This window comes from Copadichromis virginalis, linkage group LG17 (assembly GCF_057382275.1).
Source record: "Copadichromis virginalis isolate Kocher_CV1m ecotype Utaka linkage group LG17, C_Virginalis_male_GT1.1, whole genome shotgun sequence".
NCBI lineage: Eukaryota > Metazoa > Chordata > Actinopteri > Cichliformes > Cichlidae > Copadichromis > Copadichromis virginalis.
Window position 1 is genome coordinate 17,264,254 of NC_140634.1, and position 15,659 is coordinate 17,279,912.

The window sequence follows — 15,659 nt, forward strand, 5'->3', positions numbered from 1 at the left end:
TCACACTTTAATGTTTTCTCATGAATCGGGTGTTACGTTTTCCTCACACATGCGCTTTCTCCCTTCTGCAGCAGACGATAGACGGCTGTCGCAGGACAATGGGCCGGTGGAGATGACGGCAGCTCGCGTAGATCGCGATGTGGTGAGTGTCCCATGTGTGGGTGGGGTTTCAAGGCTGATCTGAGAGCAGCTGGAGGAGCTAAACTTGAATCTGAGGTCGGCCCGGGGTTGTGGCACAATAGAAGATTTAAGCCGATTGAAGAAGGCTGCTTCATTCAAGCATAATCAGAGTTTGGAAGCTTTGGAGAGCAAATCTGCTTACATAAGGGAGCTGAGAGCGCTTAACGCTGCGCTGTTGTTCAGGTTTAATCATTAAATAACGCATACAGGAAACCTGCAAGCCACCGTGAAGGTGAATCAAACATTAAAAGATCCTGAGCACAGCTTCTCCTTTTCGCAGCAAATCCTGAACCACATCCTGGATGACATTGAGTTTTTCGTCACCAAACTTCAGAAGGCTGCCGAGGCCTTCGGTGAGCTCTCCAAGAGGAAGAAGAACAAGAAGGGCAAGAAGAAAAGCCCCGGAGGTGAGAAGGCAGCAGAGCCACACCAATCAAAATATGCAGTAAAAGTGCTGATACTACAATACAGTACTGTCCACATAGACAGATCCTGCTGAAACCAGAGTGAGGGATGTGCTGATCAGAGATCAGCTCGCTGGCAGCTGTTTCCCATTAGGCTGCTTCAGATTTCTGAATCACTGCGTTCCTCAACAATACATTTATTGATTTATTTCCAAACTGTTTTAATAAATTAGTGTGAGTGACAGGAACACCTATCATTCCTCCCTCCTCTGAGTCATGTGACCTGTGACTGACCTCAGTTAAACAAACTGACCTCTGTCACATTCTGTGTCCACCAGAGGGCGTCCTGACGCTGCGCTCCAAACCTCCGAGCGAAGACGAGTTTGTCGACTGTCTGCAGAAGTTCAAGCATGCCTTCAACCAGCTGGTACCTCCTACCTCCTCTTTCTCTTCCTCCTCCTCCCCTTCCCTCCTCCTTCCTCCCTCCTCTCACAGTTTATTTGCTGATATAAAACTCGCTGATCATAAATGAATCTTTTGTCCGTGTTTTCTCTTGCGCAGGTTAAATGTATTGATTATTTATTGTCAGACTGACTGAATAGTTTCGTTGGTGATGAACCTGCTTCTTGCCTCATGAGCTCTCTGTGCTCCGTCTGCAGGGGAAGCTGAAGGACCACATCCAAAACCCGAGTGCCGTGGAGCTGGTCCACTTCCTGTTCACACCACTAAAGATGGTAAGTCAGCGTTAGCGCCTCACACAGCTACTTCCTGTATGTGCTCTGACTTCAGGCATGGAGCTGGAATAAATCCTTAAGAACTAAAGAAAGATAGAGGCTCCACCTATCATCCATCCATCCATCCTTTAGCTGAGAGGCAGAATCTCTCCTCCCATCAAACCCCTGACATGGAGGAGGAGCATGAGGGACTCGAGACCTAAGATCAGTGTGATGGCTGGTCCACAAACACCGTCACATATCACAACTGCTGCTCCAACCTTGAATCTCAGGTTCCAGTCTCAGTTCCACCCTCAGACCTTCAGGTGGAACACCAGAGCAGCTACACCTAAGACAACCCCAAACAGTGTTGTAAATGTAAGTAAAAAGTTTTTATTGTCACACCCTCCTCCTCCTTCCGCTCAGGTGATCCAGGCTTCGGGCAGCGTTGATCTGGCTCGTAGCGTTGTCATTCCTCTGCTGACCAGAGACGCCATCGACTTCCTTCACGCCTCGGGGACGGCGGAGGAGAGACACTTGTGGGTTGCCCTGGGAGACGGATGGACAAAGAGCAGGTCAGACAGGAAGTAACCGATGGATCAGTCGACTGATTTAATTGGTTGACTGATCAACATCTTGGTCTCCTAAAGGCTGGAGTGGCCGAAGGACCACTACTTCCCGCCGTGTGTTCTGAGGTTTCGTGATGGTTGGGAACCACCTGCGTTGCCGGCGACAACCCCGAGTCGTGAGCAGGAGCTCGCTCAGCTTGCTGAAAGCCTCGCCAACGCCAACCTGCAGAGACCGGAGGACCCAAGGCCGTGGGTGGCTCAGGAGGTAAGGGGCGGGATGTGAAAGTGGCTCTGAGTTAAGCTTTTCTCTCGCTGACGTGGTACTCACTCGTGGTATGATTTCTGTTTCTGCTGCAGGTGGCGCTGCAGAGGTTCTCCCCTGCTGACGGGTATGCCTTCACCAACACCTCCTACAAACGCATGCAGATCCTGGATCAGGACACGGCCGTGGCTGCTTTCAAACACGCCGCCAGCCGCCGTGTAGACCGGTAACTGCAGGTCACATGACGCCCTGGAGAACTGATCCCACTGCTGTGCTTGCTCTGCTCTACGGAGGCCTGGGAGGGGCAAAATCAATACAGCAGAATAAAGAAAAATCACACAACAATCAACAATGATTAGATGAACTAAAAACAAAATTTCTAAAAAATTAACTAAAGAAAAGAGGAAGTTCAAACATGAGCGAATAAAGAAAACAGTAAATAGAAATTCATTATAAAAATTCAAATGAAGATATTTCAAAAGTAATAAATGGTTAAACAACTACGTATGTAAACAAAGAAAATATAACAAACCAGAATTAAGAAAGAATTCAATCTAATTTTCCTTTTTTTCTTCTTCATCAACATCATAACAATAATAATTATTATTCAAATATTTATGCATGCTCAAATAGAATAATTAATAAGATTTCATAATAAATATAAATATACTAGCACTGTCAGCGTTAATCTCGTTACAGTTAATGCCATAACCGCATTAACGCAGCAAATCTCCGTTAGCGAGTTAACACGGATCGCCCCGTGCAAGGGGCTTCACGGCGCTAATGCGTTAACGAGCGACCCGCCTTAACGAACTAACCGCACTAACGCATTGATTCTATGCAGCCCTCACACGGGGCGATCCGCGTTAATGAGCAAACGTAGATTTGCCGCATTAATGCAGTTATGGCGTTAACGTTGAGTAAATGTTTTGAAAATAATACATGCATTAATGAAGTGTTACTGAATGTGACTCAGTTTAATTATCAACGTCAGAACATTTCATTTATATTTGAATATAAAACAGAGGTGAGGAAATATAATCATTGATCAGTAAACTTTAATCAGCTAAAATATTGATAAATCTTCTGTCACTTCCTGTTTGTCCTCCTGCTGCTGATTGGTTTTTTTTGTTGCTGGTTTTCTTCTTCGCTCGCTATGATCTTTGTCTTCTTCTGGCTGACGCTCCTCTGATCTGTCGGTGGGACATTTCTCCACGGCTGCAGCCGTTTAGTTTATGTCATCGCATTTTTACGATGTTCAGCAGCGTCATGGCGTCAGATCCAAACCGATCAGACTTAAAGTGAGAAGAGGTTTTTGTTTGACCTGATGTTCCTCCTCGGAGACTGATCTACCTTTAAAGTTCGGTGTTTGGCCCTGTGGAGCTGCTGTGCTGCTTCGGGTCCTCTTTCTTTTTTGGACTGAAGTCTTCCTTGTTGGTGTGTTTCAGAGGCTTCGACGCTGATGGCAGAGGGCAGCCCAAAATGTTTGCCAAATCGAAGTACGACTTTGTGGGGAGGAACAACACAGAGCTGTCGGTGCTTAAAGACGAGGTGGTTGAGGTAATCATATTAGTTTTCTTCTGCTCGTGGTTTATTCCTGGACTCTGAGTAGCTTTGCATGATTCACAGTTCAGAATAATCCTCATGTAGCTGATACTAGACCTTAGTGTGGCCCCTCCTCTCTGAAAGTGCCTTCCCCTAAAAACAGGTCTCTTCTGATTGGCTGGAGAAGGTTTTAAAAGCTGGTAGGTGGGGCTTCTGTGTCTAAGATGACATCAAAGCGATCCAAGAGTATAAAAAACTGAGATAAACTGAGTGTTCAGAGCTTTAATGTGTAGACATTGACTTCATGTCATATTAAACATGCCCATCTCTATGGGAACAGAAAATACGCAGCAGGAAGTGAGGAGGAGGGGGAGACTGAGTGAAGTAATCCCTGACTCTTGCCTGGCAGGTGCTGGACGACAGGAAGCAGTGGTGGAAGGTTCGTAACGGCTGCGGTGCAACAGGCTACGTGCCAAACAACATCCTGGAGATCACCAAAGCGGTGGACATGACCAGCCGAGGAGAGCCCATCTACAGCCACACCGTCCAGGTAACGCACGCTCTGACGCTCACCGCAGCGGCTCACTTCCTGTCCCATCTCAGTCACCTCAATTCATGTTCTGTCTTTATGATCAATCATCAGCTTATGATGCCAAGGAGGGAGTTTGAGTTGTTCAAGGTAGGACGAGCTGGGTGTGTGTTTCTAGCTCGCTGTAGTTTCCACTTCCTGCGTTTGATTTGCTGTGATCTTAAAGGGACAGTGTCACATTTGAGCGAATCTGGTTACCTTTAAATTATGAAATGACTCTCAGCTGAGAGACAGATTAAAGCTGTTTTTCCTCTCAGTCCTGTGGACTGGACCAGGAGGACCCAGAGCTCCGTCATAGCTCCAAGGACATTTTACTTATTGTTCTAATATCTACTACTACTTGTTGTTGTTATTGTTGTTATTGTTATTATTATTATTATTATTACTTTCTAAAAATGACCCGTGATGGGTGAAATCCATGAAGTAGCCAACTTTATTTTTTACAATTATTATAGATGTTTTAAGGCTGTAAAACCCCTCACTACACACTTTTCTCAGACAGGCATGAACATTTTCACACTTTTCTCTCTTGTTTAAACACTCTTCAAACCTTCGTAGAAAAATAAGTCCAATATTATAGAATGAAACCAAAGGCACCCATGGTTGCCTCTGACGGTACAAAATGTTTTGTTGACATTGTTGTGTTTGTTGGGGAGAAAACATACAATACAGCACTCCAGATCACACTGCTAGCAATCGAAGATTTGAAAATTTGTAATTTGTAAATTTGACATGCTGAACGCATTCTGCATTGTACAGGAGACACGGCACGAGATTGATTGGTCTACAGCCAATCATTGTCAATCAGGATGTAGAACACAATGCGCTGTTAAAAAAAAAAAGAAAAAAGAATGCAAAATTGCACAAAATGCTGTTTTGTATTTGAACTCCATTATAGTGAGGGACCACTGTAGTATTATTATTATTTATAGTATAATATGAAATGTTGATAATACATTTTTAAACCTTAGTTTATTTCAGTTTATTTTTACTTATATTCTAAAAGGGTAAACGTGCTGATCTTTAAAGGTGGAATTTCTGTGGTTTAACGGATTACAATTGTGATGGATTATCTTTAATACTTTACTTCCTGTGGAGGTTTTCAGTGTAAAATGCAAAAGCCGACAGAAACTCAGTGACGTTTCTCTTGGGTTCTTCGTGGCGCTGCTGTAGATCGCTGAATAAACATTTACTGTTGGTGCCGCTGTTGTCTGAGCAAGGCTAAAATAAAGCAGTGGGCTGTCCCTTTAAGAGGTTTTCTAGGATCAGGTCAGTGACCAGTAGTGGCTCCTCACAGACCCTGGTTCAGTTTGCAGTGAGTTACACATGTTGATTCATCGTCTCATCGCCATCATCTGTCTCATTTCTTGTTGGCAGCAATTACTGGGAGAGCTTAACGAGGTAAACACCACTGAGACTCTGATTGTTGCTGTTTCGAGGGAAGCACTCTGCTCGCCTCCAGCTCTGAACAGACTCCACCGCTTTAGATATTTCAAAGATCAAAACAGTTTTTCTTTGTTCACAGAGGTGTCTCGTCATTAGTCCAGGTCCTTTTTTTTTAAATTTTTTTACACCACCTGAAGTTCCAGCAGAGGGTCGGAAAACCCTGACTGCAGGAAGCCTAAACCCTGACCCTGAAAAATCTGACTGATGAGAAAGTAGAGGCTGTGCTTTAAAATGTTTTAAAAGCTGCTGCAGATACTGGTGGCTTAAAATTACCTGAAGGGCTTGACCAATCAGGAATATTCAGCGCTGCAAGCCCCGCCCCCAAAGTTGACCTGATGGCATGTGGAAAATGATTCATTGCGAGCTCAATTTAAAGTTCCTGAGGTAGAAATCCAATTTATTTTATACAGACAGCTGAAAACAATATGTGCCGCCCCTCTGCAGGCTTCCAGGAGTCAGCCAATAAGAAGAAAGCAGGCTTTTAGGGAGCAGCTGCAGCTAATGCGCTGAATAAGATAAATGAGGATTATTTTGAACTGTGAATCATGCAAAGCTGCTCTTGAGGAGTCATGAGTAAAACATGGAGCTGGAGATGAACAGACATGCTCACCTGTACACTTAACTGTACACTGAAAAACTCATCTGTATCCTGCAGAAACAGACCACAAGGACAGAGTTTGTCCCCAGCCAACCCGTTGCCACGCCAATGCCCCCAGCCCCCGCACCGGTTCCTCCTGCTCCAGCCCCCGCCAGGGTCCCCACGCCGCCACTGCCTCCTCCGGCCGCCGAGCCCACAAAGCTGGCCGCCGGCAGCAGCACAGTCAGCCGACAGAACAGCAACGCGTCCAGCGACATGGGCAGTGTCGCCATGAGGGAGCAAAACAGCCAGAAACCTGCTGTTGCCGCTGGCAGCCGTAAGTCCAGAAACACCTGCTGATCCAGCTGTTCAGCCCCAACACCTGTTTTAGACTAAAAACACAAACAATCCCATCTTTTTTAAATAAAGTTCAGAAAATCAAACCGTGATCAGTTTGAATACTTTTAATATTCAGACTTGCTGAATAAATGTTTCTACTTAAAGAATCCAGACCATCAGAGGCAGGTGACATGGTACAGGTAACCCTGTTTGTGTTTCTGTCCATAGGAAGGAAGTCGAACATGGAGGAGGTCCAGGACGAGCTGATGCACAGGCTGACGCTCGGTCGCAGCGCCCAGAAGAAGTTTCAGGGTCCCGCCCGCAGTGGCAGCACGCCGTCGGTCAGCATCACGTATGACTCGACACCAGAAGAGGTCAAAGCATGGTTGGAGGCCAAAGGCTTCAGCCCCGTGTAAGTCTGCTGCTTTAACCCGCACTGACCCACACGCTCAGTTGATCCTAAAGTTTAAACCTGTGTTTAGAGTAGGAAGGAAACCAGAAAAACACAAACTGGACTCAAGTCTGAGAGTCAAGTCTGAATGTGACCAATCAGGCATGTTCCTGACAGTCATGTGACTAAAACGTTTGGATTTATGACCAAGAACAGGAAACGTTCACTTCTGGAAGCTTTAATGACAGTTTTTCAAAGTAAAATAATCCACAGTGTGACTTTCATGCTTCAAAGCGGGTCATATAAATAAAATGATGTCACTTTCTTTACCCGTCATCATTTTTAACCATCTCATGATTGTAGTGTGTAACCACAAACTGTAAAAGGAAAGGGGGACATAATTGGAGAGGCTATAATGGAGTGTGTGTGTGTGTGTGTGTGTGTGTGTGTGTGTGTGTGCGCAGCACCATCACCAGCCTCGGCGTGCTCACTGGCGCTCAGCTCTTCTCGCTCAACAAGGAGGAGCTGAGGACGGTTTGTCCTGACGACGGCGCCCGAGTCTTCAGTCAGGTCACCGTGCAGAAGGCGGCGCTCGAGGTGGGTGTCACTGCTCAGACCCGACGTCACCATCAGATTTATTCCTATTCATTATAATCAGTCTGATTTTAAGTAAAGGAAGCAGAAATGTCAGTAACTGCAGGAAAGCAACAGAGACAGGAAGTCACTCTGAGGAAATGTGTGCAGTATTTCAAAATAAAGGTTTGGTTTGATTAAAGCTGGAATATTTTAGAAATAAAACTACAGTAATCAAACCTCATACTTCAAATCTTCAAGAACAGCAAAAACATTTTAATTAAATACAAACGTATTTAAAATATATTTTCAGAGTAAAGTTTGTGTATTTAGAGAATGAGGCAGTCATAATGTAGGATATATTCTTATAAAACAGGAAGCATAATTTAAACGCTGAAGTTAAAATGGTCTTAGGTTTCATAATCTTTATATTTCACTAATGAGTTCATACTTATTTGAACAGTAATATTTTACACCCAATAAAATGAAAAGTTAGCCTGTTCTAATATCCTGAAAATATAGTCACGTTCATTATTATTTTATTTTATTTTAATTAATTGATGTATTTATTTTAATTTCATGTTCAGGACAAGATTTTTTTTTTTTTTTTTTTATCAAAAACAAAACCGACTTTTGACTATTTAAAAAGTCTGGGTAATTTTTTTTTTTTTTTTTTTTTTTTTTTTTTATATTTCAGCTTTTTGAAGAATAATAATTAGACTTTACACATTTTATTAAAAGGATTTAACTTTTTCTTTAAGGACTAAAGGAGATGAACTGCAAATAGCTTAAGATTGCATTACAATAATAACTGTATTATACATCCATAATACTTTACAGAAGCGTCAGTCCCATGCATCCCATGAATCTAATGGTGGAGCCACAATATTTAACGAATAAAGTTTGAATATTAAAAGAATAAAACTGACAAACTGCAACTTTAAGTTTCAAATAATCTAAAAATGAATTTTGACCTGTACTTCCTGCCTTTATTGAGTTTAAACAGCTTCCTTAGAGACATCCTCATCATGATTATGTTCTTAGATTAAAGGATCATTGACACAAACGTTCTGTATTAGGACAGATTCGTTTTCACAAATGAATCTTTGATGGTGAAATCGTGTTATTGTTCACTTTAGTGTCTGTCAGTGTGGTTTTATTACTGCATTTTATCAGATCGTGTTGTTAGTTGAGGCCAAGCTTCCTGACAGCTGATTGGTTCATCAGACAAACGCGTGCAGCAGGAAACGGAGACAAAACAATCTGAGTATCTGACATGTCAGCGCCGATTTAACTGATTACTGAAGTTAGTGAAAATGAAAGAGGGCTAAGTCGCTGAGTTTGACCACCAGAGGGAGCCAACAGGCTGTTGGTGTTAACAGACACCTCAATGCTGAGGATTATTATTATTATTATTATTATTATTATTATTATTATTATTATTATTATTATTATTATTATTATTAAAACGTTTTGTGCTGGAATACAAATCGGATCACTTCCTGTAATAAAATCTAAACTTCTTTAAAGGGAAGCGTTTTATTTGTAGACAACAGCAGCACTTATGATCCTGATCTTGACGTTGTCAGATAATCTGAGGGGTCAGAGATTGTAATCTCTGTAATCTGTTCGCTGCCATGTGTTTGTGTCTGGAAGCTGGAGGCCTCTTCACGATCTTTTCTGTCTTTAAGCTTTCTGTCGCCAAACTCTGGCAAGGTCTGGTGTTCTGGTGTCTGTTTCCCACCTGCAGGTTTTCTTCTGAGCCTCCTTTGATCTTCTGATTCTGTTACCACACTCATTAAAGGTATCGTGTTCATGTAAATGCAGCTTCATTCTGTTGGCCAGATTTAAGGAAACTGCATGAGATGGAGGACTCATGGGGTTTTACATGCTGTGGTATTCAACAGGAGGTCCTCCATGACTCATGACAAAATTAAGATACTTAATGCGATTCAAGTAAACCCTTAATTTTATTTCCTCTTTGGGTACCAACATGTTCCAGTATCTGTTAGTACTAATTTTTTTTTTATTTTTTTTAAACTTGGTCAGAAGATGTCAGGCGAACGCGAGACTTGTTCATCCTGGCGTGAGGCGCATGTTTGAGGGGTCTTAACTGGGACTTACCTGTCTTACTTTTGGATTGTTGGCCCTTTTTTGGGTTAGGGATCATGGTCAATAAACCACTTTAAGTTCAACAACAAAAATTGAATCAACATTTACCATTATTGTGTCTTGCTCTTCTTCTTGACTTGGCCTTGCTGGTCTTGATGTGGCCATAGGTTTGGGACTGTTGGCGAGTTTGGAAGGTTTTGAATTTAGATTGTTGGACTCCTGTTTCTCTTAATTAGTGACATGACTTAGAAGCCAAAAAGGCCCAAGATGCTGCAGCAACTGCTGCTTCTTTCGGACTTGTTGTTCTCAACTTAGGAAAAGTATTCCAAGCTTAGGACTAGTTGGTCTTGATTTTGGGGGGAACAAGTCTTAAATGAGTCTTAGTGCGTTAAACTTTTTTGAATTTGGATTGTTGATATTGGGGAGTTTTTCATCTAACAGAACTTTCCCGTCAGCTCTCTTTACCTGGCCCTTTTGGATTTATAGTCTATAATTAGCCCACAGATGAAGACCAACATTGACCGGTTGCACCGGAGGATTTGTTCGTATCGACACAGGACTCCAGACTAGTTTCTTTTCTCAGAATTCCTGAATCTGGCCATCAGAACGAGGCTCCAGATGTTTCATGTGTAGCAGCATTTTTAAGGTAGTCAGCATTAGGCTTCCTGCTGTGGCTGTGCACAAAGTCCTTCTTAATCTCCCTGAATGAAGCAGCTCCCAAACAATGCCCTTCCTGTTGACCTCTGACCCTCACCTGTTGCTAACTCACAGCCCCACCCTCCCATAGAAACCTGGATGTGTAGTAATTTTCACCTTCTTTTGGTAAAATGTGCAAACACATTTTCCATGTACGGATCTGGGTTTCAGGACTTTCTCCAACACATCAATTGTTAGTTTTAGCTCATATTTTTATTTTTTAAACACACTTAATTTAGATTTAATATCTACTGTTGTTAGTTTGTCCTTTATAAAGAAACGAACACTGAAAACATCCAGATTCAGATCAGCTGCTGAACCCACAATCTAGACATGGACCATGCTGAATGGTTTGAAATACCATCTTAGATAAGTAAAGTGGCGACATACCTGTGAAAGCACCTGTAATACTGAAGCGTCTGGTAAGTATAAATTAGCTGTCTGTGGTCCTGGATCAGTTTTTAAAACAGTTTTTTAAATAAAGTGACCAAAAAGTTTCAGATGTCAACCAAACACTTGCCTAAAATTGTTCAATCTGCCTGTAAGATCTTCTTCTGCACCTCTGGACCTTTTGCAAGCTCATTAAAGTAAAACTACATGTGAAAAAAACATTTTAGTTCACTAAATATGAAAATAGAATTTTGAAATATAACAAAAAGGGAAAATAGTTTGAACTCATTAAACTAAAGTAAAAATGCAATTTTGCTAATTTAGTATAATTTAGTACTAATTTAGTATAACTGTTGTTACATGAGATGTGAATGTGACATTTGAGCTCTGAGGAGGACTCACAGGTCACAACAGGAAACATCTGGAAGAGGTCCAGAGGTGCACATGAGACGACGCTGAAGAGCAAACTGATTAAATTTCAGTGGCATGAGGGTTTTTCCTGTAATTGGCTGCTTCCTGTAATCTTTTTGATCACTTCTCGTACCTGAACACCTCAAGCTTCTTTCCACCTGCAGCTGGTTGCACAAATATCGGCACTTCGGCCTCAAACGCTATATTTTCTCCCTGCGGTGAACGAACTGCTCCAGATCATCTCGTCTCTGGGAACACACAGACTCTGGTGTAGCAGGTGTTTGTGCCACCAGTTTCAGAAAATCCCGTTACCCAGCATGCTTCCTGACACCACACCGTAGACACATTCATCCACATGCTGTTTGCAGCTTGGCAGTCGCCAAAGGCTTCCCGAGGCTGAGTTTACACCAAACTGCAGCCAGCTGGCGCCGCTAGGCTCTGACCGACAGAAGATTTCACCTCAACGCGCCGAAAAAATCTTCTAAAGTGACGGCACTGACGCTCAGTAGATTTTACATTTATTGCTTGAAAAGCTCAGAGGTCGAGGTGAGACTTTCGGGGGCGCTCTAACGGGCTGAGGTGGTCTGGGAAAGCAGGAGCTTGTAGTTTGTCCAAGGTAACAGACCGATGTAAATAAAAGCTGTGGATAATTACCAAAATTCAAACTTAAGATCAGCTTGAAGAAAAAAAGTTTATAATTACATCGTAGTTTCTGACGTTTCAAGTTCATGGAGAATTTTTTTTTTTCTCTTAAATTTCCCTTTACCCTTGGATGGCCACCTGTAATCTGTGGAGAGGAACACTCTGTTTCAGTAAAGCTCAGCAAAAACAAAGTGGTTTTAGTGCGTGATTATTGGTGGAAAACTAAACTGCAGTGAGTCAGGCAGGCTGTCTAAATGGGCTCGTCTCACGAGGCGGCGCTCGAGAGTTTCCCGAGATCAAATGTGCGTTTGTGTCCTGATGAGTGTTTGTTCATGTCTCTGTTTCGTCTGCGTCTCCAGAAGAGTGCAGGCTCCGAGCTGCAGGAGATCATGAGGAGGCGGCAGGAGAAACTGGCAGCCAGCACCTGTGATTCAGGGGTGGAGTCTTTCGATGAAGGCGGCGCCCACTGAGCTCCACCCAGCTCCTCTCCTTCCTTCCTCCCTTCCTCTTCCCTCCCTCTGCTGTACCTTATCCTTTTTTTCAAACCGCAGCCTGCTGCTCTCTCAATCCTCAGGCAGCGGCCGACCGCGCGGCGTTCGTGGAGATCATGCGGCGTAGACAGGAACTCCTCAGCTCATCTCCATAGAAACAAACCGACCGCCCACCGGACTGCCACACACACAATATTCTGCCATGTTTGCCTGGAGTTCACATGAACACTTTGGGGACTCGTTTAGTTGGTGAAAAGCTGTTTGCTCACCGTTTCCAAAGCAAAGCCTCGCAGTATTAACATCAGTGCCGCGCCCAGTCCTCTCCGCTCCATCACTGCGGTCAGGTCACACATAGGAGCGTTTCATGATGTAATGATGTAAACACACTGCACTCTAAGAAGACTCGTGGAGCCGAGACATTCAGGATTTATGTCTTTTGAGTTAAGATTGTGGAAAAGGCTAAAAGCAAACAGGAAGTGCTGATCCTGTGTTTTTATTTCCAAAGAGGGATTGACCCTGCACACGTGGATTATTCCCTCTGTGCCTGGGCACAGTGAGATCACGGAGAGGCTAAAACTGAGCCTGGTACTTTAGACATGCCTGACTGCTTGTTACAAAAATGAAATTCACTAAATGAATATTATTCTATCATCTATGCTAACAGACTGATAAATATACATTTAAATGTTTTTGAGAGTTATTTGATGGGATTTCATTTTCTCGGATTATTTTAAAACTAGAAGCAAAATGAAATGCACATAACTTTATAGAAATAACTTATGAAGAACATCTGTCACAGAGTGAGTGATCAGATTTCTTACAAGGAAATGATATTTGGTAATCAGCATTTTTGCACATGAATAAAAATGCTGTTGTTTTTCAGGCAGAGGTAACAACCAATGAAACAAGCCGAAGCAGCTGAGGTGTTTGTAATGGCTCAGATCTGAAAGTCTTTCTTTGACTTTGTTCTGAGGGTAAAAACACAAAATGAATGTAGCTGAACTCATCACGCCCCGTCCAAAGCAACAGGTAGCCTCATGTTTCTGTCTCATTGGTCATCTTACCTGTTCGAGCTGCAGGTGATGTGATGCCAGCGATTGCTGACTATATTCAGGTTTAGTAATTGCCATTACTATCAGCCTCCTCGTGAAAAAATGGGGGGGGGGGGGGGGGAATCTACAAATTGAACTCTGTATACTCTATCGAAAACCTGATGGAAAAGAAAAAATTTTACCCCAGAAAAATCAGCATTTTTGTTCTTCAGCTCCACAGAGTTGCATTCTGTTTGGATGAGCTCGAGTGCGCCCCCCTGTGGGACAGGAAGTTCACAGGTTTAAGTTCACATTTTAAAGGTTACACGCACACATTCACATGGACTTGATTTTGAACTGGATCACAATAACGACTCACACTAAGGAGTCCAGACCTTTCACATTAAAAGTTGAAAAGGGTGTAATCTGTTTTCTTAAAAGGCTTTTAATGTGAAAAATCTGTCCTTTTTGATCACTCTGAAAACCACCCAACCCAATCAGTGAGGTGACCACTGGGACTGAAGCGATGATGTGCTCTAACAGTCACGGGTGTGATGGTTCCCGCTGTGACTGGATTGGTTCGTGCTGGTCACGAGCACGCTCAGACATGATTTGAACACTGGCTATTGTTTGAGAATTTACCGCCAAAAATCAACAACAGAAGATGTTCAGATCAGTGAGCAGTAAATAAAGTAAAAACATGCAGCCTGAAAACACTGTAAATGAAAGATGTAAATGCTCATAGAAAAGGAAATGTACAGAAATGAGCCTGTACTCACTGTGGCATTGATTGTATTGATTTTGTTTCCACTTATGCACTTAATCTTCTGAAGGAAAGTTTTGTCTTTGTCTGAACTGTAGCACAGCACTGTAATACAAATAATGATTAAAGCAGAGTAGTTCAGTTTATGGAGAATTGCTTGTTGCTAATGAGAGAACAGTAAAAGTGTACGTAGTGTAGTTTTACCCAAACAGATGTATAGAGGCCAATCAGGAGGAAAGGTTAGAGTTCATTTGTACGTGTATAGTTTTCTTCGTGCCTTTTCCATGTAAATCTGCTCATTCTGCAATAAAACATTTACTAAAAGCATTTTTTTTTTTAATGTCATCATGGAGCCTTTTTTTTTTTTTTTTTTTTTTTTTTTTTTCCCTGTAATCTTCACGTCTGCTTCTGAGCCATCGTTCTTTCAGAGATTCATTTCACAGCAAAGTTCAAATTTTAAATTCATTCTTTATTTAAATACTGTATTTTTCAGACCATTAGGCGCACTGGATTAAGCGAAACAAAACAGTCAAACTTTCAAACTTTCAAAAAAGTCAAACTTTACTCAACTAATTCTTCTTGCTTCCTCCACTTCCGTTCCATTGATTCATTAATGATGAATTCTCTCGCAGCTGCTCTATTCCCGTGTTGTTGCAGTATATTAATGACTAACCTCGTATTGTGGATGGATTATCTCAGTTCTTCTCCTGACTGAAGTTTGGTCCATTTACAGCATCCTCCAATGCGATTGCATTTGTCCCCAACCATCAGGAACCCTCACGTTAAGTTTTATCGAGTGGAAAAAAGTTAGCGTTCATTCTCCAGCCAGAGATGGGCAGTAACGTGTTACAAGTAACGTAACTGTAATCCGATTACTTTTTCAAGTAATGAGTAAAGTAAGGGATTGTATTGCAAAAAAGGTAATTAGATTACTGTTACTTTCCTGTAAGCACGCTGCGTTACTAAAGCCATGATTTATTTATTTTTTTGCAAGAGTGTCTCATGAGAATGACGTAAACGAGTGCGACATTCGTGGCAACAGCTGTGTGCAGATCAACAATGGATAATATGACAAGTGCGGGAGAGAGTATGACCGTGCAGCGTTTAAAGCGTGGAAGTACTGACCTTACTTTGAGTTTGATTCCGTAAAAAGTGACAAAAACATTAGCGTCCGCTGTTCACTGCATGTGAAGAAAACTTTTTACAGCGAAAAACACCCTAAACTTCAGAGCAAGCACAGAGTACGCTGCCACAGAATGGGAAACTCCCGGATCCTTCCACTGACCGTTGCGACACACCTGCACCAGGGCAAACCTCTGCCTGCCTCACTCCTGCTATACTGGTGAAAATAGAGCAACAGGACCGCTGAGTCTTTGACTTTCTTTATTTTCTGCTGTGTTTTACTCGCATCTATTTGAAAGAGTGAGTGTAAACACAAAAAACTATTTTATTTTATATGCTGGAATGTGCAAAAAGGTTTAAATGTTCAACAAATTTCTTCCAGTCAGAGAATGTTGCATATAATTAAATTTTTG

At 42.3% G+C, this 15,659-nt stretch overlaps 1 protein-coding gene across 4 annotated transcripts in view; it reads left to right on the forward strand.

Annotated features, from left to right (window-relative positions):
* The window catches only part of eps8a (EGFR pathway substrate 8a, signaling adaptor), a 33,248-nt gene extending 18,797 nt beyond the window's left edge, over positions 1-14,451 (forward strand). Inside the window, exons 9-22 of one of the 4 annotated variants that reach the window (XM_085435903.1) lie at positions 72-142; positions 461-587; positions 923-1,011; positions 1,244-1,318; positions 1,724-1,872; positions 1,948-2,131; positions 2,224-2,354; positions 3,577-3,688; positions 4,083-4,223; positions 4,317-4,352; positions 6,364-6,622; positions 6,853-7,036; positions 7,480-7,612; positions 12,199-14,451. In XM_085435903.1, the coding sequence (XP_085292029.1) occupies positions 72-142; positions 461-587; positions 923-1,011; positions 1,244-1,318; positions 1,724-1,872; positions 1,948-2,131; positions 2,224-2,354; positions 3,577-3,688; positions 4,083-4,223; positions 4,317-4,352; positions 6,364-6,622; positions 6,853-7,036; positions 7,480-7,612; positions 12,199-12,309 (1,802 nt within the window). In that variant the 3' untranslated portion in view covers positions 12,310-14,451. The remainder of the gene's footprint in view (positions 1-71; positions 143-460; positions 588-922; positions 1,012-1,243; positions 1,319-1,723; positions 1,873-1,947; positions 2,132-2,223; positions 2,355-3,576; positions 3,689-4,082; positions 4,224-4,316; positions 4,353-6,363; positions 6,623-6,852; positions 7,037-7,479; positions 7,613-12,198) is intronic. The other 3 variants (XM_085435904.1, XM_085435905.1, XM_085435906.1) reach the window with 3 other exon arrangements.
* The last annotated feature ends 1,208 nt before the right edge of the window (positions 14,452-15,659 follow it).